This window comes from Aythya marila (assembly GCF_965140915.1).
Source record: "Aythya marila genome assembly, chromosome: 19".
Classification (NCBI taxonomy): Eukaryota; Metazoa; Chordata; class Aves; order Anseriformes; family Anatidae; genus Aythya; species Aythya marila.
This window is the reverse complement of record NC_139060.1, coordinates 238,109-264,326: the sequence shown is the minus strand read 5'-3', so window position 1 is coordinate 264,326 and position 26,218 is coordinate 238,109. Positions and strand designations below refer to the sequence as shown.

Here is a 26,218-nt window from a genome sequence, read left to right as displayed (position 1 = left end):
GTTAACTGAATAGTTAGGCACAGATGTTCAGGGCCAGCACTTAAAGTAGTATCCATGGCTGCTTCAATAATTTTTTTCTGTTAGACTGTGAACCTGATATAGAAGTAATCTGGTTCTCAGATGTAGGAGATATTATTAAAAATATTATATGGATAATGCTAATAATTAATTTTAATAATAATTAATATTAATATTTAATAATAATTAATTTTAATAATAATAATGGATAATTTTGTATTATCCATATAATACAAAAATGCAGTCATTATTGCTCTAAATTTGTATAATAGATGGTATTCTTCCCTACTCCTCTACACCCATTGATAATGACCATCCTCTCTAATGAAGATGCTGACAACTATTTGTGCAGAGTGGGACAGATCGCAGTGGGTCTGTGGAGAAGCAGGTAAGGGAATTGTGTGAATCCTGCTGTGTACCAAAATTCAGTGCCAAATCTCCTGAAAGGATTTATTTACAAAACTTACATTTACTTTTCCTTACTCACACTCATTCTCTCACAATTTTGTTCATGCATGTTCACACCTGTGTGCTGTCAGGCCAGCATTATGATGATTATCCACCCAGCACCAGGTGTGATGCAGAGGATGAGGGATGCTTTAGACAGTTCTTCTCTGTCCTCTGTGAGTCAACAGGGGCTTGGAGTTTGCTTTACCTGGTGGGCTGGCTGGAGGAGCAAGGGTGGTGTGCAGCTTTGCTGCCTTGCTGATGTCCTCCAGCCAGGATACAGTCCTGTGTGGTTTGTGCTGCACCCTTAACAGAGCACAGTTTTCCAGGCTGGATGGGAGATGCACCTTCCTGAACTTGACTAGTGGGAATACATTCTTTCAATTATTTTTTTTCCTGATTACCTCCCACATATACATTTCCATTTATGTTTCTTTCATGCCAATCATGGTATCATGTGACCTATCTTTGTGCTAATCCCACACTGTGGAGGAAACGTGAGGGCTCTCAGCATCTCTGCATCTCACTCCCTGACCAGGCAGCTGAAGATGGAGTATGACTATGCGGTGTGTGAGAGTACCTAGAAAATGAGGGCTAACAAGGGAAAGGAAGGAAAGAAATTCTTGCAGCCCTAAAACTCCACTGACTCTGCCCAAAAGAACCGGCCATGTTCAAGAACTGGCCGTGTCAGGATGGCTGGGGACATTGCACAAAACAGATGTCACTGTGACAGTGGACAGCAGAATATAACCTTCCCCCCTTGGCGTGCTCGCTGGCTTCTGTGTCACTGCTGCTCCTGCCCCAGTTTTTTCTACTTCAGAACAAGCCTGCTCCGTGCGGCCTGGCACCCAGTGCGTGTCTCCCCCTGAGGGGCCGGTGCGGTGCGAGGGGAGAGCTGCGGGGGCCGACCTAACTCTTGCGAAGAGCCACGGGCAGCTGCGCCGGCCTCCCACCTCCCAGCCGCCCCCGCCGGCTCCTGGCGCCCTCCGCGGGGCGCTCAGCGGCGGAAGGGCCTGGCCCCGCCCAGGGGCGCTGACGGGGCCGACGGCCCGGGCCGCCGTTGCTAGGGCACGGCGGCGCTGTTGCTAGGGCCGCCATAGAGCTCCGGAAGTGCTCTGGGCCTAGAGCGGCATCCGGAAGCGGCCGCTCTGTCCCCACTCGGTGCGAGGAGGCTGCAGGATAATGGCGGGCCGCGCGCGGGGCGGCGGGCGGCTGGGCTGCGGCCCCTGAGGCGGCTGCGGCCCCTGAGGCGGCTGCGGCCCCTGAGGCGGCTGTGGCCATGTACTCGGCTGCCGCCGCCTCGCCGCCCAGGCGGGACTTCATCTCCGTCACCCTCAGCCCGGAGGAGGCGGTGGGGGTCGGAGGCTACAACAACAGCAAGGCCTGGAGGCGGCGCTCCTGCTGGCGGGTGAGGGCGGCCGGGCGGGACGCGGGCTCTGCCCGCGGGGTGCCCCCGGCTGGGGGGGCTCGGGCCTCTGCCTGCGCGGAAAGTGCGGGCAGCGAGGGTGCCCTGACGGGAGCGGGAGCGCTGGGCTGCACCATGGAGTCGCAGGATGGTTCGCGTTGGGAGGGATCCCCGAGCCCATCTAGTTCCAACCCCTGCCACGGGCAGAGACGCCTCCCCCCAGACTCTAATCAGGATTGGAAGAGGGAGATGAGATTTGGTTTGTGTGCCTTTGCACCCTGTTTTATGGCTCGAAGGGTCAGCGCTGTCCTCTGTTGCAGCTTCTCAGTTGAACGGTTCCGCTTTTGTGGGAAGGCTGAGTGTGAGAAGAGACGTCCCTGGCAGAGCTGTGTGGAAGTGACCTTATTGTCTGACTGGGACAGGGAGTGGGCAGGCAGATTTAGTAGGGGTGAGCGTCTTGTGCTGGAGAGGTAACCTGGGAAAATGTGAGGCAGTGGGATGAGGTGACTGTGGTTGCAGATAGGGAGTGAAGTATAGCCAAATGTAGAAGACTTTACAGATTGTTGGAGGAAGCTTATGAAGAACTTGTTTAGGGACACAGGACTACAGGTCTTCTCTTATTTACAGTTAAGGAAATGCAGGGACAGAGCACAGGATATTTCATCTTTCCTTTTATCTATCTTCTTTGCCAGCAGGAAAAAGGAAAAAGCTGAATGCCCTCATGTATTCTTGTGCCTCACTCCTGTCCACCCCAAGAACACACAGTCAGTGCCTCTTTTCTCATCCTGTCCTGAGGAAATAAAGGGCTGCTGGATTTCAAGCATCCTTTTGCAATTGGATGACTGTGATGTGGTTGACAGTGCAGGTAGAGATGAAGGCAAAGGAGCAGGACCAGCATGTTGCAGCATGCATAGAGAAGAATACACAGGGTTACTGTACTGTCAACAGTAGAGAAACAGGAAATGAGTATCTTGGAGCTTGGCAATGTGAATGCTTTGGCATTTTCTTCCTTGAAATATTTGCAGCCTCTGGCTTAGTAAGAGGATGAGAACTCCAGGAAGTACTGTGGGGTGTAGAGAAGTTCGTAGGAAGCTGTAGGGTGTTCCTAAGCATGGCATCAGCAATGAAGCTCCCTCTCTGTGTGCCAAAGCCAGTAATTAGAAGCAAATTCCTGCTTTGGTGCATTTTGCTATGACTGTTTTAAAAGCAACAGAATGGTAATTTAACAATTGATGTTTAACTGCTCTCTCTAAATGGGGAAAACTTCTCTGTTAGACTAACATGTCATTTGAAGTCTGATTTAGTAATTTTGTTGTAAGTACTTCAATTTTAAAAACATGTTTTTGCCTAAAACTAATCTTGAAATTGTGTTTTTGTTTTGCTTATTAAACTGTTGTTTACTTTTTTATATGTTGCTATAGTTTGGTTACTTTTTTTTTCTGGTGACAGACTCCATTCTACATGACAGTTCTACAGATGATTTTTCCAGGGGCAGTATGCCTCGCTTTTCCTGTCAGCGACTGGTCCTTAGATTATTTTAAGCCTTTCTTCTTTGCTGCAGTAGTGTTTTAGTTTTCCTGACACTTTTTTTTCCCTGTTTCTTATTTTGTATTTTGGCTATCTGTTTTGTAGTAGCTCTCCAGCAAGAAGGGAAGAGACTTTTGGCTTGTTTCCAAAGTGACATCTGGGCAAATGCACAGGTCAGCCAGCCAAGGCTGTGATGAAAGTCACCGTGCTGCAGATGATGCTCTCTGGGATTCTCAACATATGGCATTCTCCAGGGTTCTTGCAGCAAGTGGCTCTAATATTTCTCTGAGCCTGCTGTGCCATATGCTAGCATGTTATATTTCTTTTTTTCTCTGTCATCATTTTTGCAGTTGGAAACAGGGTAAAATTAGTCAGTTTTGCATTACTTGCTCTGAATGAGCTGTTTTTTGTTTGGTTTTTTTTTTTTTTTTTTTTTAGTGGAATGGGCTCTTAATGTTGTGCTAAATATTCTTCCTCTCTCTCTTAAAGAAATGGAAGCAGCTGTCTCGACTGCAGCGGAGTATAATTCTCTTCCTGTTTGCCTTCTTGGCAGTCTGTGGAGTCGTTTCATTTACCAGCATGGGGGAACCATGGAAAAGTATGTGTATTGTATGGCTCTAAATTACCTGCATGTGGTGTTATCTTTAAGAGATTGTTGTAGTTTTTATAACTCATTTTTTATTGACTGACTTACTGCATCTCTTAAAGCACAATTGTTAAACTATTTTATGCGACATGTTTCAATGGATATGCTTAGTCTGAAGTACTTTTCATATCTCTTTGTTATCTTGACTGGAGCAATGTTTTGGTTTAGTTGGTCAAGGTTTAGAGATATCTACATATCTATGTTATGAAAAAACATAGAGGCTATTAGTAACCCAAACCTAAGCAGTAGGATAAGGTGATACTCTTTTGGTTTTGATTGTCCATAAGATTTGAAGTTCTAAGGTTTTCTACAATACATTTACCATTTACATGTTTACCATTGATGTGATCCTGCTGCCTGTGTTGTGAAGCTAAAATAATAGCAATGAAAAAAGTATGTGCCTTTCATCAGCGTCCTTTGATATTAAGGAGTTGGTTAATACCAAATAACACTTGGTATCCAACAATTAGTGCAGGTTTATCAGTGATGAATGGAAACACTTTTTGGGGGTGCATCTAGTGTGTGAATGCAGCAGACTTACACATTTCTAGCTGGACGTGTTCATTCTCTGTGCTGAGCAACAGCTTTGTATGTTTAGGTTTAACAAACAAATCATCGGATGAGCAGAGAACAGAACCAGAAATACCTGCATTAAAGCTGGTGAATCCAGCTGTTCTGCCAGCGCCACAGAAAGCAGATGCCAACGCTGGGGACTACCCAGAACTTTCACCTCAGGTATTATGAGAAGAAATGAGTTTTGTAAATGTGCCAAAGAGTTTGTGGAAGATGCAAATAATGATCAGTTCCAACAAATTTTGTGGAAAAAGGTGTTATAACTTACAACAAAAACCTGCTGTGGGTGGAATGCTGTCCTCTCAGGAAGGGCTTTGGACATGGTAAGGTGTTACCTGGCTTTAACTTTAAGTGTTCAGTGTACTTTTTCTTCATCAGCAATGTACTAAAAAACAAACAAAAAAACAGAACAAAACCCTACAACTTAAAATTTGGGTAATTTAACCAAAACTTTTAAATTAACAAATGAAGAAAAATAATAATAATAATAATAATAAAACAAAAAAAAAATCCAGCACCAATAAAAAGATGGTGTCTTCAGCATACCTTCCAGTCAAATCAGAATTTGCCTGTTGGCATTATATCAAAATTAATAATTTTGATTTATGATTTAAATTTTACCATCTGTACAATGTACTGAGCATTCTTTATTTCTTCAGAAGCAGCCGAAATTGCCTCACATTCGGCGTAGTCCTTCCAATCTTCAGATCAAACCACCACGGAGGGATGTGAGGCTGAAGACGCGACATGCAACCAGCAAGATTGTAGAAGAGCTGGTCCAGGCTGATAAAGAAGAGAAAACAGAGAAATCTGTTATCAGGTAGAAGTGTTTCCAGCAAGTTATAACTCCTTTTTTTTTCTTCTCTCTCACCTCCCCCCTGCCCCTTCTCTAAGGATCCATTGGATGTTGGAGTGAAAATTGCAAGGGCTTTTTGTTGTCTGTTTGAGGCTGATTTCTATCTTTACCTATGTTTGTTCTTAAGTTTGGTCTGACAGCGATAGATATTGTTGGATTGATTTATTTAATTTGGGTGAATGTCCAGCTTTTGTTTTTACTATTTGCTTCTAAGAATTGCAGAAGGTTTGGTGCCCTGCTAGACTGTAGTGCATTTCTAATGTATTTAGACAGTTAATGCACTGGAAAATTATCAGTGTCTGTGAATTTCTTCCATTTGTTTTGTAGTAAATGTTAGTGTGACGGTATCAATATAATAATAAAGTCACAAGCATTTTTGTTCTGGGCTAGATAAGGAAAATTGTACCAGTGTCATAGCGTTGATTAGGGATATAATGCCAGTAAACAAAGTTAAGCCCAAGTTGAACTGGCAGAAGCTGTAGACATGTATATAGCATATAATTGTGTAAAATATGTTTAATCCTTTCTTATAAAAACATCAATTGTACAGTTCAAAGAACCCTTATGCAGATGCAAAAATGTCTTTACTAGAGGATCTATTCTGCTGTAAATATAATTTATTAGGTTATTATCCTAGATAGCACTGACTAAAATCTTTTGGTTTGGGAATAGTTGAAGAAATAACTTCGAAAATGAAAAGACTACTAGAAGTTCAGCAGAGGTGCTTAAGATATGGGAACACTACATTCCCTCCCCTCTGCACCCCCCCCCCCCCCGTGTTTGTGTCCTTTTCAACACTGGCACAACTCAGCTGATCATAGCATCAGTATTTCGGCTGTTGATATTATCCAAAATCTCTCAGAATGACTTGAGCTGTTTTATTCCTGTGTTTCCACTAATGCCATTGTAGGATTAAACCAGTGGTAACAGGAAAATGTGAGAGTGATGAAATCACTCAGACTTGATAGAAATTTAAAGAATGAAAGTAAGAAATGAAATGATTGAATTTATGCAAGTCAGAAAGTACAGTGACTGTAAACAATAAACTTTAAAGGTCTTAATAAGCTCGGTTCTGTAAGGAGAGTCATCATAGAATGGTTTGTGTTGGAAAGGACCCTAGAGATCACTAATTCCAAGTCCCCTCCATGGGCAGGGACACCTCACCAGACCAGGTGGACAGCTGAACTGCACCACAGATACACTTTCAATCGCCCTTATCAAAGGAAAACGGGAGAAAATGCAATGGAAAGGGCTCAAGAGTTGACATAAGGACAGGGAGATCACTATGCAATTATTGTCACGGGTCAAATGTACTAAGTATAGGGAGATTAATGTAATTTATCTCTAGCAGACTAGAACAGTGAGAAACTAAAACCAAACTATAACCACCTTTCCCTCATCCACCCTCTTCTATGTTCTTCCCCCGAGTGGCACAGGGGAACAGGGGCTGCAGTCAGTCCCTAATGCCTCTTCTCTGCTGCGCCTTCATGATCACTCTTTGCCCCTGCTCCAATGTGGGGTCCCTCCCACAGGATGCCTTCCTTTCCAAACTGATCCTATGTGGGCTTCCCACAGCAATGTGGGTCTGTACCACAGGGTCCATCTGTCAGGAGCCAACTGCTCCAAAGTGGGTCACCTGGCAGCAGCTCTCCCCAGATCCAACTGCCATCCATGGCAGGTGGATCCAGGGGCCTCTCCATGGGCTACTGGGGAACTTTTGCTGTGTTGCCTGGAGCATCTCCTGCCCTCCTTCTGCACTAACCATGGTGTCTGCAGGGCTTTCTCTCACTCCTCTCTGCCGGCTGCTGTTGCACAGTGGTTTTTTTTGTTTGTTTGTTTTGTTTTGTTTTTGTTTTGTTTTTGTTTTTGTTTCCTTTTTTTTTTTTTTCCTCCCTATTTCTTATATCTGCTCGCCTAGAGGCACAACCAGTGTCTCACATTGGCTCAGCGCTGGAGCTGGCTCTGATCTGACATGGGGCAGCTGCTGGCCTCTCCTCACAGAGGCCGCCCCAGCAGCCCCCCTACTACCAAGCCCTTGCCATGTACACCCAGTTGGCCAGCTTTTCCAAAGTCCCTCCAACCTGGCCTTGAATGCTTCCAGGGGCAGGGCATTCACAACTTCTCTGGGCCACCTGTTCCAGTGTCTTACCACCCTCCAAGTAAAGAATTTCCTCCTCACATCTAATCTAAATCTCCCCTCTTTTATCCTTGCCCTATCTCTGTCTGCCCATGTAATATCATGAACTCAAGATACACAGCGACCTCAAAGTTAACATATCTACATAGTAAACAGCATGGTTGAGATAGATCAATTGATGTTGATATGAACCTGGCTTGATGTGAAGCTCATTCTGAAAGACTTTACCTTCAGGAAATTTGTAACGGTAATGAAAACCTCTTTTGATTGATTTATGCTTCTGTGTTGGTTGGGGATGCTTGGGAAATCTCTTGGAATTAAAGCAATTTTAAATGTCTAGTCCACTGTGTTTATTCATGAGTTCTTACTGATCATCATTTGTGTGGTACTAATTTAGTGTTAGTGACTTCTGTGACTATTTCAGAACCAGTAAGTAACAAAATGCTTCAATGTAGCAATCTCAGATATCTTAGTACTTTTTAAAAAGTTCTTTATTAAATTCTGTTGTCAAGATACTTAATGAAATTCCAGGAGCCTGTTCTAAGATGCATATCTTAATTGAGTAAAAATTCTCTGGCACAAATAACTTTTTATTTGAACAAAACAATTATCTAGTGGACAACATGGTTATTTTGACCCTTGATACAAAATCACTCCTTTTATCAAAATATAGTGAAAAATAGGAAATAAGTCGCATTCAGTTGCAGGACTTATTGTGATCAAATTAAGTATTAATTTCGATCCTCTGTATTTGCAGCTGGAGAGGAGCAGTGATAGAACCCGACCAAAGCACTGAGCCTCCATCTAGTAAAATAAAGGAATCAGAAAAACCTTCATCTTTGGAAGCCGAAGGCCAGAAGGAACCAGGTAAATAGCACAACTAATTTCTGTTCACTCCCAGCACGTGTTTATTTCCTTTAAATGAAGGAAACAAAATTCTGACAGGAGAAAGGAATAAGAACAAAAAATGTGTAGGAAAGATGATTTACCTAGGATATCCAAACCTTTCAGTTTCCTTATTTCACCATGACAACGTACATGCTTGTTAGTCTTCAAAATTTTGATTGATTTGCAGCCTCAGTTTTCAGTATTGAATAAAAAATACTCTGATGCATGTGTAGAACTTAACTAATGTGTCCAGTGCCATGGTAGGAAACAGTTTGCTGTGACTATCTTTAGTGGCCAGATTCTATGTGAGTAGATTGCAGAATGTGTGTTATACATACTATTCCTGGTAGCTCAGTGCTACCTCTGTCCTGTTATAAAATGCACGCGTCCTTCTGGAAAATGTATTCTAAAATGTGTTCTATGTAGCACCGAAGAGGCATGTTTTCTTCCGTACATTATTGGAACCATAACTACCAAGGGCTCATTTACATATAAGCAATCTTATGTGCCTATTCCTTCAGACTCTATATTTTTGCAATAGCATTATATCCTCTGAAAGCCTGAAGCAAGTTCTTTTCTAAGCTAGAGAGGCTTCTGATTATGGACTTCTCTGTTCCTTTGCCAGGAGATAATCTTGTCACATTGTGACACTGTGAGGATGTCCTCAGTTTCACCCCTTATCTTTTGAATCTCGGGTGCTGCTCTCCCACATTGATTTTGTCTCGGCCATACAAGAAAAATCAGAAGAATGTACTGAAATTTTTGCACGATATATTTTTTCCCTTTGTTTAGAGAGGGCACACATTCCATTCAGATCTTCTTGTCCAGCCTTGCTTTCCTTAATCTGTTAAAATGGTATTGAAAATAAATTTTAGTGTCAAATTTTTGTAATCTTTTCTATGGGAAGAGCCAGACATTCCCGTCTGTTCTCCAGAAAACGGACGTTTGAAGAGAGAGGGCTTCAAAGTGAGTTTCCTTTTTCAGCAGTGTTTTCTTTTGTTCTGCAAATCCAAGGAAAGTAACTTCCTCCCTGATTTAAGTTGGACTCTTTTTAAGGCTCATCAGGAAGCAGTAGAAATTTGTTTTTGTAGTTGTTGGACTCCTTGTGGAGTAAAGAACCTGTTGTTACGCTTTGTGGTTCCATGTAAGGAAGTTCCAATATGATAAATGTGGCATAATACAATGTGATGTACTTGGCTTGTGCTAGCTTAGTATAAACGGGGTTAGTTTTACTGCTTGATATTCCCCCTGTAGAATTCTGTTTATGTATAGCTCTCCAAAATATTAATGGGCTTCAAAATTTTCATGTTGGATATGTACCATGAGTTCATTTTTTTTATGGCAAATTGTAAGCAAAACCTTCAGTTGAACCATAGAAAAGGACATGGATTTGCGTAAGTCAGAACTGACAGTTTTCTTCCTTCTAAAACAGAAGAGTTCTAGAATGAAAAGTTCTAGAGAAACTATTTTGTAGAACTGACTTTAAATTTAGCTAAAGGGAACAAATAAGATAGGGAAGATAAAGAAAAATGTTATGTGGTAAAAAACTGAGGTCTGTATGTAGTAAGCATACATACACAGCAGCTGAATTACAGTTGATTTAAAGTCTTAATTCTGGTATTTCCTGACTTTCAGGTCTTTGAGCTTCAGTGATACTCATCTCACAGCTCTGTGTGTGAACATTTTAATGTATTTGGTGAAATGACATTGTGAGGGAGTGATCTTTGTTTCCATGAGTAAATTGCTGACCAGAGACACTGACTGGTTATTCCACAGAGGAAAGGCTGTGCTGAAAAGAATAACCTGAGTTTTTTCTACTTACATGATTTAAGTAGTTTAAGAAGAAACTTTATTCTGGGTAGGATTCAGTAAAATGGTGTTCAGTATAGGGATGCATGTATATGCAGTATAGGGAGTTTGGTAGTTCCCTGCAGAAGTCTTGAACAAGGTGCTGTCTTCCTTTTTCAGTGCCCATAAATGAACGTCAGATGGCTGTGATAGAAGCATTCCGCCATGCATGGAAAGGATACAAGGATTTTGCTTGGGGCCATGATGAACTGAAGCCTTTGTCCAAGTCTTACAGTGAGTGGTTTGGACTTGGGCTTACCTTAATTGATGCCTTGGATACTATGTGGATTTTAGGCTTAAAAGAAGGTAATTTCTTTTTTCTCCATTTTTTTTTTTTACCTTGAAATTGCTTATTTTCTATTCAGGCAATATGGTCAGCATTCTTTAAGGGAACATTTATTAGATGTGGCTGATAAGTTTAGTTTTCCTGTGAGGGTGAGTGTGCACATGCACAATGCCTAAAAATAAATATTAAAAAAAAGTATGAAAAGAGACCATTGCTCTTGGATTAGAATTTTGAGCCAGAAAATAATATTACACTATTACGTATAACTGGATATATGTGCTAGAAACTGAGGAATGGATTAATAAGCCACTTGATTTGGTTTCTGTACTAAAAATACTAGTGACATCTTTGTGTCATTATACAGCCACTGCGGGCTTTCTATCCATCGGCCTCATGTAGTTGGCCGGAGATCTGGTTTGTGTTTTATCATACCTAATATCAATATTTCATAGCTGGATTTCAGAAGCTTATGTAAGGAATCAGTGGATAGAGGAAGGGACTATTCAATACCGACGTTGTGAACTGCTCTACTGTCTGTATGTTTTTCATATATTCTGAAAGTGACTTTGTTTTTAGAAGACTTTCGAACAGATTCAAATAGATTTTAAATACTAAGTCAAAAATCTGCAGTTCTGTTGAAGAAAACTTGCTTAATCAGTATTTAAGTGTGTAAGAGTGTTTTTGTTGTTCTCTAGATTTTCTTTTTTTGGTATTATTTTTTTTTTTCTGGAACTTTATGAATTGAACACTGTTAGATAGCTTCCTTTGTAAATGTTTACAAATTATGCCATTCTTAGTGTCAAGATAGGAAGAACAGAGTTGCTAGAAAGGATACAAGGAACAGTGAAACCTTTGGTTCTCTCTTTTCTAAGTTTGAGGTTTGTATAAAATACTAAATCAAACAAAAACTCCATATCTTGTGTCTGCAGCTCTAGACTTGAGCAGGTTGTCTTGAAATTTCGTCAAGTTGACAGTGTGCTGCTTTTTCCATTAAAAAAAAAAATAATTGTAAACTGCATAGAGTTTTTAAAATATTAGTAGTTCATATGTGTTGAAAATGGATTCTTGTTGAAGACTACTTTATATTTTATAGCAATTCTTTGGTGATTGCCTTAGAAAGCTCTTGGGATTTCTTTTGAATAAAGTGCAGTCTAAATGAAAGTTATGTTTGAGGTTGCTGATTTTTCTTATAAGCTGATAAATGCTAATGCTTCAGTGAAAAAGAGTACCTGACTTTTTTTTTTTTTTTTTTTACTACTAGATAATGGTAACAACAGACAGCACAGATTTTTCTGTCGTTCTTCTCAAGTAGACTGAAAAGACTATTTACCCCAAATACAAGACATTCAAGAACTGAATCCAAAAAAAAAAATAAATCAAATTTCACCTATTGTGTTCTCTTTGCTACAGTTTTCAACCAAAAATTATCATCTTGCTAGACAGATACATAAGTAATTGTCATGGATATATGGAATGCTGATTTCTCTAGTACAGTTTTTGGAATGTGCCAGAAATCCATAAGTGAACTACACTTTTTACCTTTCAGAGTTTGAAGAAGCAAGAATATGGGTAGCAAACGACTTAGTCTTTGATAAAAATGTGGATGTGAACCTCTTTGAGAGCACAATTCGTATTCTTGGTGGCTTGCTGAGCACCTACCATCTCTCTGGAGATAGCCTCTTCCTGGAAAAAGCTGTGAGTGATTAGAGTCTTAGTAATGAAACTGGACTGTATACCTCATATTGGACAAAGTTGAGGGAGGATTCATCACAAAGTTGAATGTTGCCATTTTGCAACCATTTCATATTTAAAATGGTGGGAGAGGGATTTACTATTAGTCTTCTGAGCCTTCACTTCTATTTTCACCCTGGATCACCTCAGAGCCCTAATGTGTTTTGTCAGGTATGCTTACAGATGTGCCTGTTCCTCTGTTAATGAAGAGCTGACCATAATAAGAAAGTTTATGGGGGGAAAAAAAAAAAGGGTAAATGACTGGAAAAGAGTAATAGTTGTATTTTGTTGCCTTTTCTGTATAGGCATCTTAACAGCATCAACCACCTCCTTAAATTAGCATCTCAGTCATTTACTTCAGGATTAAATCACGTTGCATAGGGACTGCAGACTCAAATGAGGCATACAGTACTAGGAACAAGGTAGAAACTCTGTAGTTGTTGTTAGGAGTAAATCCATGACCATTTTTAATTCTTTGCTTTCTTTCAGAATCTAAAACTAAGGTACTGTTCTCTGTCTGGTTGCTGGAAGAAAATATAAAGGGTTGGGTGTCTGTATATATTTTTGTGTCCTGTTTTTATTTTGTGTGTGTCCTGTGCTCTTGGCTTTTCTTTAGAAAGACATTGGGAATAGGCTTATGCCAGCATTCAAAACCCCCTCCAAGATACCCTATTCTGATGTCAACATTGGCCGGGGCACTGCACATCCACCTCGCTGGACATCTGACAGCACTGTGGCAGAGGTGACCAGTATTCAGCTGGAGTTTAGGGAGCTCTCTCGTCTTACTGGAGATGAGAAATTCCAGGTATGGAAGAACCTGTTGATGTTGTTCCTTTTTGCTGCCTATATACGATACCACGTCTGACTCTGTAGTCTCTCAGTGATGTTAAATGAGTTTTGAAACTCTAGATGAAGGAAGAATAAGAAAAATAAATCATTTGACTTATTTTCTTAAATATCAGAAGGTAGTAGTGGAAATGAATAATTATTTTTCTCCCTGAGGAACAGTTTTCATTTTTTATAAAACAAAACAAAAAACCACACAGTTCTTAGTATTGATGTTTTTGTTTGACACCACATTATTAAGTTTGAAAAAATATACTAAGCTAAACAAGGTCTGTGAAGCTGTGCCTTGCTTAATATTTAGAATTCTGTGTGTGGTTTCTTGGTGCCATTATGTAAGTGCAAAGAACAAAACCCTGTTGTTGCCCTCCAAGGAATTAGAATTATTAAATTAGATTCCGAGTCACAGTATTAAAAAAAAAAAAAGTTAATTGAAACTAAAATAATAATTTCCACTCTTCTTTTTATTTGGTAACCTAATTCTGTTGTTTTAAAGAATTTTTAGCTATAGCGGGTTCACGTAGTTGTTATTTTAGCTGCACTTTTACTGTGCAAATATGACTAAGTCAGATTGTAGTCTCATGCCCCAGTATTGTTTTTTGCAGTACTGGTTTTTGAATGGGCTTACAGCACTCGGGAATATAGCTGACTATCGCCCTGTATTTGGGAAGGAGATAGTTATGATTATTGCAAGGTAATCATATTTGTCCATAATATGAGGTTATGAAAGTCAGAAAGTTTGAAATCCTGTATTTAGTATATGGCATGAATGGAACTTGATATCCCTGATACTAGTTTGAAGAAGAATAAAGATTTGTTTTCAGCCTGAAGCTACTAGCTACAGTCTCGTACGTGGAATTTGTTTTTTATTTTCTTTCTTCCAGAAAGCTGTAGATGAGGTGATGAAACATGTTCACACGCTCTCAGGGAAAAATGATGGACTGGTGCCTATGTTCATAAACACCAATAGCGGGCAGTTCACTCATTTGGGTGTCTATACTCTGGGAGCCAGAGCTGACAGCTACTATGAGTATTTGCTCAAGCAATGGATTCAGGGTGGGAAAAAAGAAAATGAGTAAGTTCTTTCCACTTCTCATATTGGTGTGAAAATGGTGCAAGCTGTAAAAATTTCTGCTGTATATGACTGCCTAAAGAAAAATAATCTGTATGTGCAACAGTCCGCTAAAAATATCTGTTTTTAAAAGCGAGCCAAGAGGACCTATGGTAAGTTGATGTAAAAGCAGCATGAGAATTAGGCTTAAACTAAAAACTTCTCCTCAGAAAATTTTTCTTTGTTAGCACATCAGATAAGAGGTGCACTAGAGACTGGAGACAAATCCTGTTAAATGGTTGGTTGAGGTGGCAGATTTGATCTTCATGGTGTAACCTCATAGAAAGAAGGAAATACTGAAGCTTGGTATTTGCATAAGTGTTGCTTTATGTCTCATGTTTCTCCTACCTGCCCTGGATAAGTGAAGAGAATGTTTGTAAGGAGTAGAGCAATTAGAAATATTGAAAAGGAATTCCTCCCAAACAAGACAAAAAAAGAAAAATCTAACCAGTTTTTGTCCTTACAAGCTAATTATGCTGGACTTGTTCATGTCAAGGGTTTAATCCACAGGGTTTAATCCAGACAGAGAGACAATATGCCCTGGTGAGGCATTTTGGAGCAAATCTACAAAGAAAGTTTGCATCATGGTTTTTTTCCAAGCCATACTTCATTGTAAACTGAGAACCATTGTCTTTAGGTCTATGAATGATAGCATTTTGTGAGCCTCAAAATGGAATTTCCCTTGTTTTGAGTACTTTCATGTAAGAAAAGCAATTAAATATTGTGAAAAAGTTTCATAAAGAGGGTAGTGAAATATTAGAAAAGATTGTGCAAGCTCATTGTTTCTCCATCTTCAGAGATACTCAGAAATTAATTGGAAAGTCCCCAAGTAACCTGATATAATTGAATCTAATTTAGAGGAGGGGGTTGAGCTACACATGTCTGTACTCGCCTGGATTAACTGTGGTATGAATTACTGTGGTCTTAAGGATTCCTGAAATGAAATGTGGTGGTTGTCTGGAAACAGGGTTCGTGATATCTTTTACCTTAATACTTTAAACTTAGGGGTTACTTGAAAAGCAAACGTGTATGGTTACACGGTAGCAGTAACTAATAAGTGTCCAATATCAGGTGTGGTTAATATGTGAGTATGTGAGCCAACTTGGAATGGTTTTAATTCACAGACTGTTGGAAGACTATATGAGAGCCATAGAAGGCGTGAAAAAGCATCTTCTTCAGAGATCACAACCCAAGAAGCTTACCTTTGTAGGAGAGCTTGCTCATGGCCATTTCAGTGCCAAGATGGTAAGAATACACCTGCATTTAAAATGACAATTAAAGAAAACAACAGCAAAACAACTACCACCAAAAAATATCCACATATGTACAGGCAAATGCAAGTCTGCTGTGTTCTCTTTCCCCTCTGCCCATCCCCACAAAATGAACAAACCAATAAAAAACAAACAAACAAACAAAATGCTTTGATAGCTGTTGTGTGTCTCATGAGTTGCCTGCAGCTTGTCAGAGAAAATCTGACCTGTAGTGATCGCCGTCTGAGCCAAGACGTGTTCTCTGGACACTTCTGGAAGACAACAGAAATGTCCCTGTAGTTCTTTCACTGCTGCTGTTGCATGTTGGGAAACCAATACAGAATAATCTGGGTACAAGTCATCCTCAGGTGCCTCTCCTCTGTGAAATACAAGAGCCAAATATGTTTTGTTTGCAGTGCCTAGTATCTGCGACATTCAATTTGCTATAGGCAAGAGGGGAAGTCTAGGAGAGGTAGTGGTAGGAATGTGAGTCAGCAGTTTCCTGTGCTCTAGAAGAATGGTACTCTTACATCTCTGATGCTCTATAGAAGTTAGAGGTAAAAGCTTTTTATTACTCCAAATAAAGTTGCAAGAAAGGGGCAAGCTTTCAGGCAAAAATGTAGATAATATATATTGTCAGTGTTTTCCAGTTGTAACAGTGGATGTAACTACAGTAGTTTTGTCTCTGTGAATGTTGTCTGTCTTACAGCATGCTAAGGTGGTTATTTCAGAGTAATGAAAATCTGCTTCAGCTGCCGTATCCCCCTGCCCCTAAGCTTTGTTTTCTGTGGCTGATTCATCTTTCTCTGTGGTCCTACTTCAGGTTTCATTTTAAAATACTGGCACTTGGGAAGTTCATTTCATATGTTACATGTTTATTTTAAATACTATTCTGTAAAAATATAATTTAAAACATAATTACTTATTAATTATTTAAATTATTATGTAAATATTTTAAATAATAGTATTTCTAGGCAGTATCACTTTCCTTTAACTTGCTGTTTTGATGGACATCATAGTTTGTTAGCTGTTATTTTTGTGAAGATACTAAGCTTTCAAAATCCATTAGGATCTCTTTTAAATGCTGTCTCAAAGTATTTTTCTTTTTCTAATGAACTTTATAGCAGTGCTTGTGTTCTATTATACGTTTAATTTTAAGCTCAGATGATCAGTTTGTCCCTTATTTATTTGTCTTTATTGAGAAACCTTGGGATGATAAATTTCCCCTCCCCCCCCCCCCCCCAGTTGGTATTAAATGTACAGTTCTGGTAAAACAGAACACCCTCTTCCCCCTAATTTGCCCAGACCTGCCACCCTTCTTTCAGATACCTGACATAAAAACACGTGGTCTTTTCAAATTTGTGACGTTACTGTAATAATGCTTCCTGTTTTGTGTTGCATTACACTAGATAGTTAAATTTTACCTTCAAGTACTTTGTACCTGAAATGTCAAGAAAACAAAACTCAAACAATTTGAACACAAATGTGTCTGTGTGTGTAATATTAATCCTGCTTCACTTGATTTTTGTAACTTTTTTCTTAGCAACAGTTGTCTTGTCTTACAGGATCACTTGGTTTGTTTTTTGCCTGGTACTTTGGCACTGGGAGCTCACAATGGATTGACTGCTGATCATATGAAACTGGCCGAAGCCCTGATAGAAACGTGTTACCAAATGTATGAGCAAGTAGAGACAGGCCTGAGTCCAGAGATTGTGCACTTCAATCTTCATGCACAAAAGGGCCACAAAGATGTGGAAATCAAGGTGAACAGTTAGCAGGCCTCAACAGTACTTTGATGTCTCTTCTGTATCTCTAGTATGCTGTTAAAGCTCCTGTCTGGACATTGGTGATGTACTCTGTTCTTGTGAAGCAGCTTGTTCTGCGCTGCATTGTTTTCCAGGTGTACCCTAGCCCTTGGATTTAATTAACCCTGCAATGTATTTATTATAGAAGCTGAGTTATACATAGTAACCTTTTTAGGGTAGGTGTAAATAGGAATTGCTATTTTTCTCTCTGCATATGTATTAGTCTGAATTATTTGCTTTTTTATTTTTCTCTTGCAGCCTGCAGACAGGCATAACTTACTGCGGCCAGAAACTGTGGAAAGCCTTTTTTATATGTACAGATTCACCGGAGATAAGAAATACCAAGACTGGGGCTGGGAAATCTTGCAGAACTTCAATAAATACACACGGGTAAGGTCAGCTGATAATGACCTGGTTCTTTCAGGACTATATTCACTCTCCCTCTGATGAGAACTTCTGAAACTTTGTTTCTCAGAAGCCATCAAAAAACTGCGAGGATACTCATTAGAACACAATAAAATGTCGGTTCATGCAGTGCCTTACAGTCTGAGATGCACCAGATACTTAGTATATTCAGCAAGATTACTTATATTACATTGATTAAAAGTAAAATGAAGAAGGTCTATGCAGACTACCAAAGTACTTGTATGCTGTCTTGGAAGCTATTAGGATCTATACTGTGATCTTTAGAATTCAGAAACTGAGAAGTACCTGGATGGGTTGAAGCAATACTTTGATTAAAGTGGCCAGACAAAATGGAAGTGCATTAATGCTTTAATAAAGGGCTTTTTTTATTTATTCTGACAGCAGTGCTCATGGAGATGCTGCTTTGATATGCTGTAAAAGTGTGGTCTAGATGCCAATGGTCATTAAATTTCAATGGTCTGTTCTTAACAGGATAGGTATGGTACTCTGACCACCTGTAATGCAAACATTACACTATTTAGTTCCTGTACATTTGTCCAGAAACTTCATGCTCTTTGTGATACTTCTTCAAATTAAGCATAAATGAACATTGTGCTTCATTTTATTCTAGCAGTTTTTTTCGTGGTTTGTTTTGAATTGCACAGAGATTTTTTTCATAACTGAATTTTTATGTGCAAATGAAAAGCAAGTACTAATAGATCTTAGCAATTTTCTTCAGGAGGAGGTGCAAGTCAAGGTTAAAATACAATATTTTAGGTTATAGAAATATACAAAGTTTCTGCTTTTTTTTCTTTTTGCACAGGTTCCTACAGGTGGTTATACTTCCATTAACAACGTTCAGAATCCCAGTAATCCAGAGCCACGAGATAAAATGGAGAGCTTCTTCCTTGGGGAAACACTCAAGTACATGTTTCTGCTGTTTTCAGATGACGTAGACTTGATCAACCTTGACAAATTTGTATTTAACACAGAAGCTCATCCACTCCCAATCTGGGTGCCGGCATAGATAGGGTGTCAGTAGACATTCCAGTGGTGTTGTTTTTATCTTCAAGTCACTTTAAATTTCAGGGTTTGAGGTGAGATGCTGTATTGCACCTTTTTTAGGCTTGAACAAAACCTTTTGAGAAAGCATCTCTGGTTTGGAGAAGTCATGTCAGTCTTATATCTAATCCCTGTGCTTTGGTTCTGTGATGAACAATCTGTGCAATATTAAGCTGCTTTTCCTGGTACTGATGATTATGAGGCTTAGAGAATAATCATAATATGGACCATGATGTTCACGGGGCTCTGGTGAACCAGAACTCACTTATGTCAGTCTTAATAAATGCTAATTAAATATCAGGAATGCAGCAAGATGTCTTAAAGCACAGGGATGTCTCTGGAGAGAAGGAATCAGCCTTCAGGTTTATTCTGGATGTACTGAAACACTTGGTTATGGCGCCATTCCTTCATAAGAGCATATGGTGTTTCAGATGTTAAGTAGAATAAACGATAAACCATAATTTCCCAGGTAGAAGTTAAAGCTGTCAGTATTGTTACTGATACTCTTGATCTCATTCCAAACTACCAATCTATGCTGCATGACATTAGAAGGAAGTGGCAGCAGAGCAACTGTTGTACAGTGTCTTAGTTTTATAGAGCACTTTGAACAATCTGTTCAAGCTGTGGTTGAAATGAATGATGGAACAGAATTTGCTGCTGATTTGGCTCAAAGTGGTGTATAATTTTGTAGACATTTTGCAGGTTTTTTTAAGTTATCTGCAGGAATGCAGGAGACAATGTGAAACAAGTGAAACTATACATGCATTATATATATTAATTGTATCAGTTAGACCTCAGGTATTCTGACTGAAAGCTGCTTTGTGAGGTTGGGCACTGGGAAAGCTTGTGAGCACATTAGATATAATTCTAAGTCAACCTCCTTCCATCCCTTCCTGTCCACATCTTGCATTGTAAGGTGTTTGTTGACTCAACATGCTTACAGCTATACAGCAAAATTCAGGTTATTCATCATTGTTTAGACTGTAGAGAAGTTATCATTTTGTTGTTGTTGTTAGGGGTTCCTTGGTAGACATGTTCTCATCAGAAGTATTAAAAGCAGACAGTCTAGATGTATTATGAGAATTCATGGTTGCAATAGAATTACTGAAGATTTTTCAGTTCTTTGAAAAGAAAGCAGACTCAGGTTTGCTTTGTATAGAATCTTATAGGAGCCTTGGCATCTTTTGTTTTTATATGTGCAAATAGGTTTTAAACCATGAACTTGGAAACCAGCTTTCTTTAGTTTTCTGCCTTTGGCTTTGTATCTACTTGGACAGTTCCGTATTCACAGATCACAGAAATTTGTTTGTAATTTTAAATAGGTTGTTCTCACCAAAATGTCTTTTCCTCTTTTTAATTAGTTAATGGAAGCAGTGGGAAGTATGCAGGTGCATGGTAGTGGAAGTGAGATACAGTATCCTATAAATCTAGGGTTGCAAAACAGAACTAGTCTAAATCTGATTGTAATGGTTAATTTTCCAGTGGCTTAGGCATATGTGTATTTTACAGCATTTGTAACCATTGACTTTTAAAGTAAGGTATTTGTTTTATGCTGATTAATTCTGTTTGCTTGAGTCTGAACTTACTATGTGGATCACTACTGAAGTCCCTTTAAAGAATATTTATCATTCCATTTACTAATGATGACTTATGGAGATGAAGGAATCTTATAAATTGCACCTTTTCCTGTCATCAAAAAGACCCTGTGATTTTTCTAGACAAGAGAATTTTGTGCAGAATTACAACGTCCCTCCAGTTCAAAAGCCAGCAGTAACCTTGGAAGTAAGTTTCTCATGTGTGCAATGTAATCCAGTAGCCTTAGCTTGCACAACCTATTTGATACTAAGATTTTCTTTGATGTAACGGAGAAGAAGGAAACTGCTGTTGAAATGGAGAAGGAAACACCTTCAGTCTTTTAGTTTGTGAAGCAGGTTTGTGTTACTTTGGATCTCAGCTTTGGCTAAAAAATGGAGGATTAAAATGAGATAAAAGAAAATAAAAAAGAAGATTAATTCAGTGTGAGTACACAACCTCTTGTTCTAACTTATGTTGCTTGGGCCTCGTGCCTTCAATTGCAGCTAGTATTGATCCCATCATTGCTGATTTTGCCATGGATCATAAAAATTCTAAACTGTGATGTTTCACCTATAGGACAAGCCCTGTTGAGGGAATGAAGAGAAGTCTGAAGATGTGGAATATATCTAGGTGTTCACCAAAAATCTGTTGTTGAAGTCTTATGCTGATCTTAATGTAGTTGACTCTACAAATGAGACTGTGGCAGTCTGTGTTAAAATTTCCTATTGTGTCATGTTTAACACGAGAGTAATACTAATCCATTGCAGAATGAGCAAAATGAAGGAGAAGAATAAACATGCATTTTCCCAAACACATTTTTTTTTCTTCTAGCTGAGCTTGTTGGTACAACTAATTTCTTCTCTACCTAATTCTTCCTCAGAAACTGAATTGTCTTTGTGAAGTGTGACTTTACTGTACTCATCCTTCAAGTCTGAAGTTAAGATTGCTCAGCTCTGTTTAGTATAGAAAGCAAATGCTTGATTGACTCCTTTATCATATGTGAAATGGCACAAACCTGAATAATATGACAAAAGCTCATCTGCTTCTTCCAGTTCTTTTGCAAATGTCATTTTAATTGCTTATTTATTTTTACTTAATATAATATGTTTTGTCAGATCAGACTATGAACTTTGTCCATCTCACTTCTACTATATATTTTCCCTTCCTGCCTTCCCAAAACCAACAGAAATTGTGTACTTTTTTTTTCTTTTTTTTTTTTTTTTTTTCCTAGGGGCTTGTGGGGGTGTACTCTTGTGGTTCTTTGAACCACAGCCTTAAGTATGGGGTCTGTAATTCATTTTGGTGTTTCAGCATCCTAGTGTGCTTCTGACGCTTAAATCAAATGTTGTGGAAACGTAATCTCTTCAAGCCAGTGATTGTGTCCTTTTGCACAAAGAGCTGCCTTGGTTTCTCTCCAAGAGCTTGAGTGCCTTGTCTAATTTAACTAAAGCAAAAAACAAACAAAAAAAAAAAACAGTTGTACCCAGCTCTACTGTTCATTTATGCTTTCACTGAGAAACAAATGGGTATGGTCACACCCATAGAATACTGCACAAATGTAGCAGTTGGAAACCTCCCACTCTGGGATTTAATCTGTTTGCTCAAAGAAAAATCAATAGGTGGATGTGGAGCACCTTTAGCATCTAATCTTTGTTCAACCTTTTTGATAACTGAATTCTTGCTACCAGACTGGGAAACTGAGACTTTTGCAAGGTCTGTGGTGTAAGCTTATAGGGGCCCTTTCATGGTGAACATTTAAGATTTTCAGCATTAAATTTCAAGCTCAAATACAGCTGTATTTACTCCTCCAAATACTAGACAAAGAATCAGCTTGCTTTCCTATTTTATACCTGTGTGATAGTGCAGTGATAAGGAATGCAGATAGGACATTTTTTTTTTTGCAACTAACATGTAAACAGTTTTGTGAGTTCTTTGCATTTCTCCTGCTCTAAGACTTTTTTCCCCAACTTCAGATTGGAAAGGATTTTTTTGTGTGTGTGTGTTTTTGTTAGGTTGTTTATTTGTCTGCAAGTATTGTTGGAACTTAATGTCAAAGTCTGGAGGCCTCTGCTTCCACTAAAAATGAAGCCTTTGGATATTCATGTTTTGTGCCTGCCAGCTTCCCAGAAAACCTGCTCATTTGCATGATCAGTTTCCGAACTCTGACTTAAAGGCTTGGGGCCAGAGACACTGTTCTTACTGCTTTGTGCAGTGTTCCCAACTTTGTCATACCTTCCTTATGCTGTTATGTGGTGATAAAATAAAATAAGCTTTTTCTCAATGACATCACTGATACAGGTCTTAAACCAGCATTTATTGACAGTGTTTCAGGTCATGTACTGTCTGCTTGTACTCCATTTTCCTTTTGTGTTCCTAGAAATTCAGCCACAAGCACCCGTCCCACAATGTCTATGAATGGTGACTGCTGCTGTTGGGTTTTCCCTGTCAGTTCACAGAACACCACATAGCCAGTTTTTTCTTATATCCCATCCTTCCTTGCCCAAGGCTTCAAAATGTTGTATATGTTTGTGGTACTACCTTTGGTCTTCAACCACAGTTTGAAGCTTATTTTTGTAATTATTTTTAGTACTGCTCATCTATAATCTGCATGGAAGCCCATGTGTATCTAGTTTATCCCTTTGCAGAAGTACTTTAGATTTTAGTATTCATCCATCCATATAAATCAAACACTTGATGCATGTCCCTCACACTATGTGGATTCCTCTGGGGCAGGTACTATCTGCAAGAGGAAAATAAAGGATCAGCCATAGCTCATTGTAAGAGGATTAAAGAATTTGAAGCTCATAAGATGCCTTGGGCAGCTGATCACTCAAAGGCACCAAAAAAGCTGGTGTCCAAAGGTGGTAAATTGCAGATTACTTTCCAAAAGGTGTACGCTGAACTTGTTTGCTTTAATATACTGATGGTTTGGTTTAGGGTGCATGCTTGCTGGGAGCTAACGATGCTTTAGGTAATAGAAGCAAGATGCAATCCTCTCTTTGCACAGACATCCACCACTATGCCTTTTTTATGTGGTGCTACGAATGAATAATTGCTAGGGTACAGCAAATCTCAGTTCAGAAAAGTTGGGGAACAGGGGAGTGTCTCTGTGCATGGAAGATGAATACGAGGTTGTAGCTCACTAAGGCAGATTTGTATGACCCACAGTTTCAGGAAAAAAAAAAAAGAAGCATGACTAGTAATGAGCTGACAGCTCTTAGTAGGGGGATGCAGGTTTTCCTACAGCACAAATGGGAAGGGGAAAAAAAAAAAGCATTATTGAGGATATAGTTCCATTAGTAGTCTTAAGGCCTCTTTATTTGGGGCCTGGAGTTTGATTGTGTCTTCCTAATGGTGTTCTTCATTTATAAATATCTGAACAATTTGATAAATGGACTTCCATCTGTTCCTGTTGTTCCCTGCATTACTTAGTAGGGGGCAGAAGCTTTGGCCTTCTGAGCTTAAGAACAGGAAAGAGGTAAGTTAGTCATATGCAAACAAAACCAAATCCTTTTATCATCACCTGAATATTGTGAAATAACATCAGTGATTGATATTGTAGCTCTGGGAACCAATGTACTGTGATGGCAGGGAGGACCTGGCAGTGCAAATACTTAAAAGTCTTGTGTTTGAGCAATGTAATGTAAGTTAAAGCAATGCCATGACTTTGTGTAAGTAATGCAAGCCTTTGGTGTCCTGTGAGACTTCTCTACCACCTCATCAACTGAGGCATCCAACTGATAACTAAGATGTAATATTTTTGCAATTATGCTGATATTTATTGGTATATAGTAATTCTAGTAGGTGGAAAATCTACTTGTTAATGTGCAAAGATGAGTTTACCTTGAAAGATCAAAACTATTCTTTTTTATCTTCTTTGCTTATACTACCAAGCCATGAAATTGTCATACACTTTAATAAACTTGTAATTTATTTTAAAAAGACCTGAAGATGTCTCAAGTGTAAGTGCATTTCCTGGTTACTAGTACTCAGCTCCTGAGTAACAGCAGTACAAAACAAACAAACAAAAAAGCACCCACAGCACTGCATGAGGCTGACCAAGTCTTTGTGTAGCTGATCACTAGTGGAATCTCTTAAGAACCTGTGCATGTATGATACAAAGATGTCATGAGGCTGCATAGGGACAAAATTAGAAGGGCTAAAGCCTAATTTGAGGTCAAACTGGCTATCGCTGTTAAAGAGGAAAATAAAAAGTTTTATAAATACATAAACAAGAAAAGGAGGACTAAGAATCTCAATCATTTCTTGGTTGTGTGGGGAAACATAGTGACAATAAATGGGGAAAAGACTGGAGCGCTTGGTCTTTAGCAGCAAGACCATTTGTTCTCTGGGTACTCAGCCACCTGAACTGATAGATGAGAGCTTTCTTCTGCTCCTAGGCCCTTATAATCCACAAGGAAATGGTTAGTGACCCGTTAGACCACTTAGATGTGCACAAGTTTATGGGGCCAGATGTGGTCTACCTGAGGGTGACTGAGTACTTGTCAAACCCCTTTCCATCATGTGTCAGCTGTCCTGCTTATCAGGATATCCCAGTCAACTGTCAGCTAGCATATGTGACACCCATCTATAAGAAAGTTTCCTAGATCTTCCTTCCAGCCTATAGGCCTGTCAGTCTGACCTGGGGAACTTCATGGAGCAGACTGAGTGGCATCACACAGCATTTACAGGAGAACCAGGGCTTCTCTTTGAGAAGTTTGCTGGACAGATGTACGCTTCATTGGGTTAAAAATCAGCTGTATGCCTGGGCCCAAGGAGTTGGGATGAGTGGATTTAAATCCAGTTGGAGGCTGGTCACAAGTGGTATCTCCCATGGCTCCGTATTGAAGTCAGTTCTCTTCAATATCTTTATCAGGGATCTGGATGAGGGGTTTGAGTTCACCCTCGGGAAGTTTGCAGATGACACCAAAGTGGGCTGTGAGTGTTTATCTCCTTGAGGGCAGGAAGACTCTGCAGAGGGATCTGGATAGGCTGGACTGATGGGCCAAGGCCAACTGTATGAAGGTCAACTAGGCCAAGTGTCGGGTCCTGCACTGGTGGGTACAACAACCCCATGCAATGCTACATGCTGAGGGAAGAGGGACCTGGGGGTATTGGCTGATAGCCAGTTAAATATGAGCCAGCCATGTGCTCACATGGCCAAGAAGTCCAACAGCATCCTGGCTTGTAGCAGAAGTAGTGTGGCCAGCAGGACTAGGGAAGTGATTGTTCCTCTGTACTTGGCTCTGGTGAGGCCACACCTTGAGTACTGTGTTCAGTTTTGGGCCCCTCACTACAAGAAGGACATGGAGGTGCTGGAGCGTGTCCAAAGGAGGGCAATGAAGCTGGTGAAGGGCCTAAAGAACAAGTCTTATGAGAAGCAGCTGAGGGAGCTGGGGTTGTTTAACATGGAGAAAAGAAGGCTCAGGGGAAACCTTACCACTCTCTACAGCTACCTCAGTGGAGATGGGGGGGGTTGGTCTCTTCTCCAAAGCAACAAGCGATAGGATGAGAGGAAATAGCCTCAAGTTGCACCAGGGGAGGTTTATGTCGGATACTAGGAAAAAATTCGTCCCTAAAAGGATTGTGTAGCATTGCAACAGGCTGCCCAGTGAAGTTAGTTGAGTCCCTGGAGGTATCTAAGAAACGTGTACATGTAGAGCTTAGTAGCATGGCTTAGCGGTGGACTAGTACTAGGTTAAAGGTTGAACTTAACCTTAGAGGTCTTTTCCAGCCTAAATCATTCTATGATTCGATTTAATGAATGTACCTCTGCTTTTCCTCTAGTCATCCAGTTTTTATGTT

At 39.7% G+C, this 26,218-nt stretch overlaps 1 protein-coding gene across 2 annotated transcripts; it reads left to right on the top strand.

Annotated features, from left to right (window-relative positions):
* Positions 1 to 1,704: 1,704 nt before the first annotated feature.
* On the top strand, positions 1,705 to 26,136 carry MAN1B1 (mannosidase alpha class 1B member 1). Of its 2 annotated transcripts, none has more exons than XM_082775599.1 (13): positions 1,705 to 1,873; positions 3,887 to 3,995; positions 4,642 to 4,778; positions 5,279 to 5,436; positions 8,367 to 8,476; positions 10,466 to 10,651; positions 12,178 to 12,326; positions 12,979 to 13,167; positions 14,090 to 14,280; positions 15,441 to 15,561; positions 17,132 to 17,329; positions 17,630 to 17,761; positions 18,600 to 26,136. In XM_082775599.1, exons 1-13 carry the CDS (start codon positions 1,745 to 1,747, stop codon positions 18,801 to 18,803), a joined length of 2,013 nt encoding a protein of 670 aa, XP_082631725.1. In that variant the 5' UTR covers positions 1,705 to 1,744; the 3' UTR covers positions 18,804 to 26,136. The 2 variants fall into 2 exon arrangements, with proteins under 2 accessions (XP_082631725.1, XP_082631724.1); XM_082775598.1 differs by having other exon boundaries at positions 5,276 to 5,436.
* Positions 26,137 to 26,218: the final 82 nt, after the last annotated feature.

Coding starts and splice junctions, on each gene's coding strand:
- MAN1B1 (XM_082775598.1), top strand. CDS start 1,745: ATGTACTCGGCTGCCGCCGCCTCGCCGCCCAGGCGGGACTTCATCTCC. Junction 14,281..15,440: donor GGTGGGAAAAAAGAAAATGA/GTAAGTTCTTTC, acceptor TTTAATTCACAG/ACTGTTGGAAGACTATATGA. Junction 17,762..18,599: donor ACTTCAATAAATACACACGG/GTAAGGTCAGCT, acceptor CTTTTTGCACAG/GTTCCTACAGGTGGTTATAC.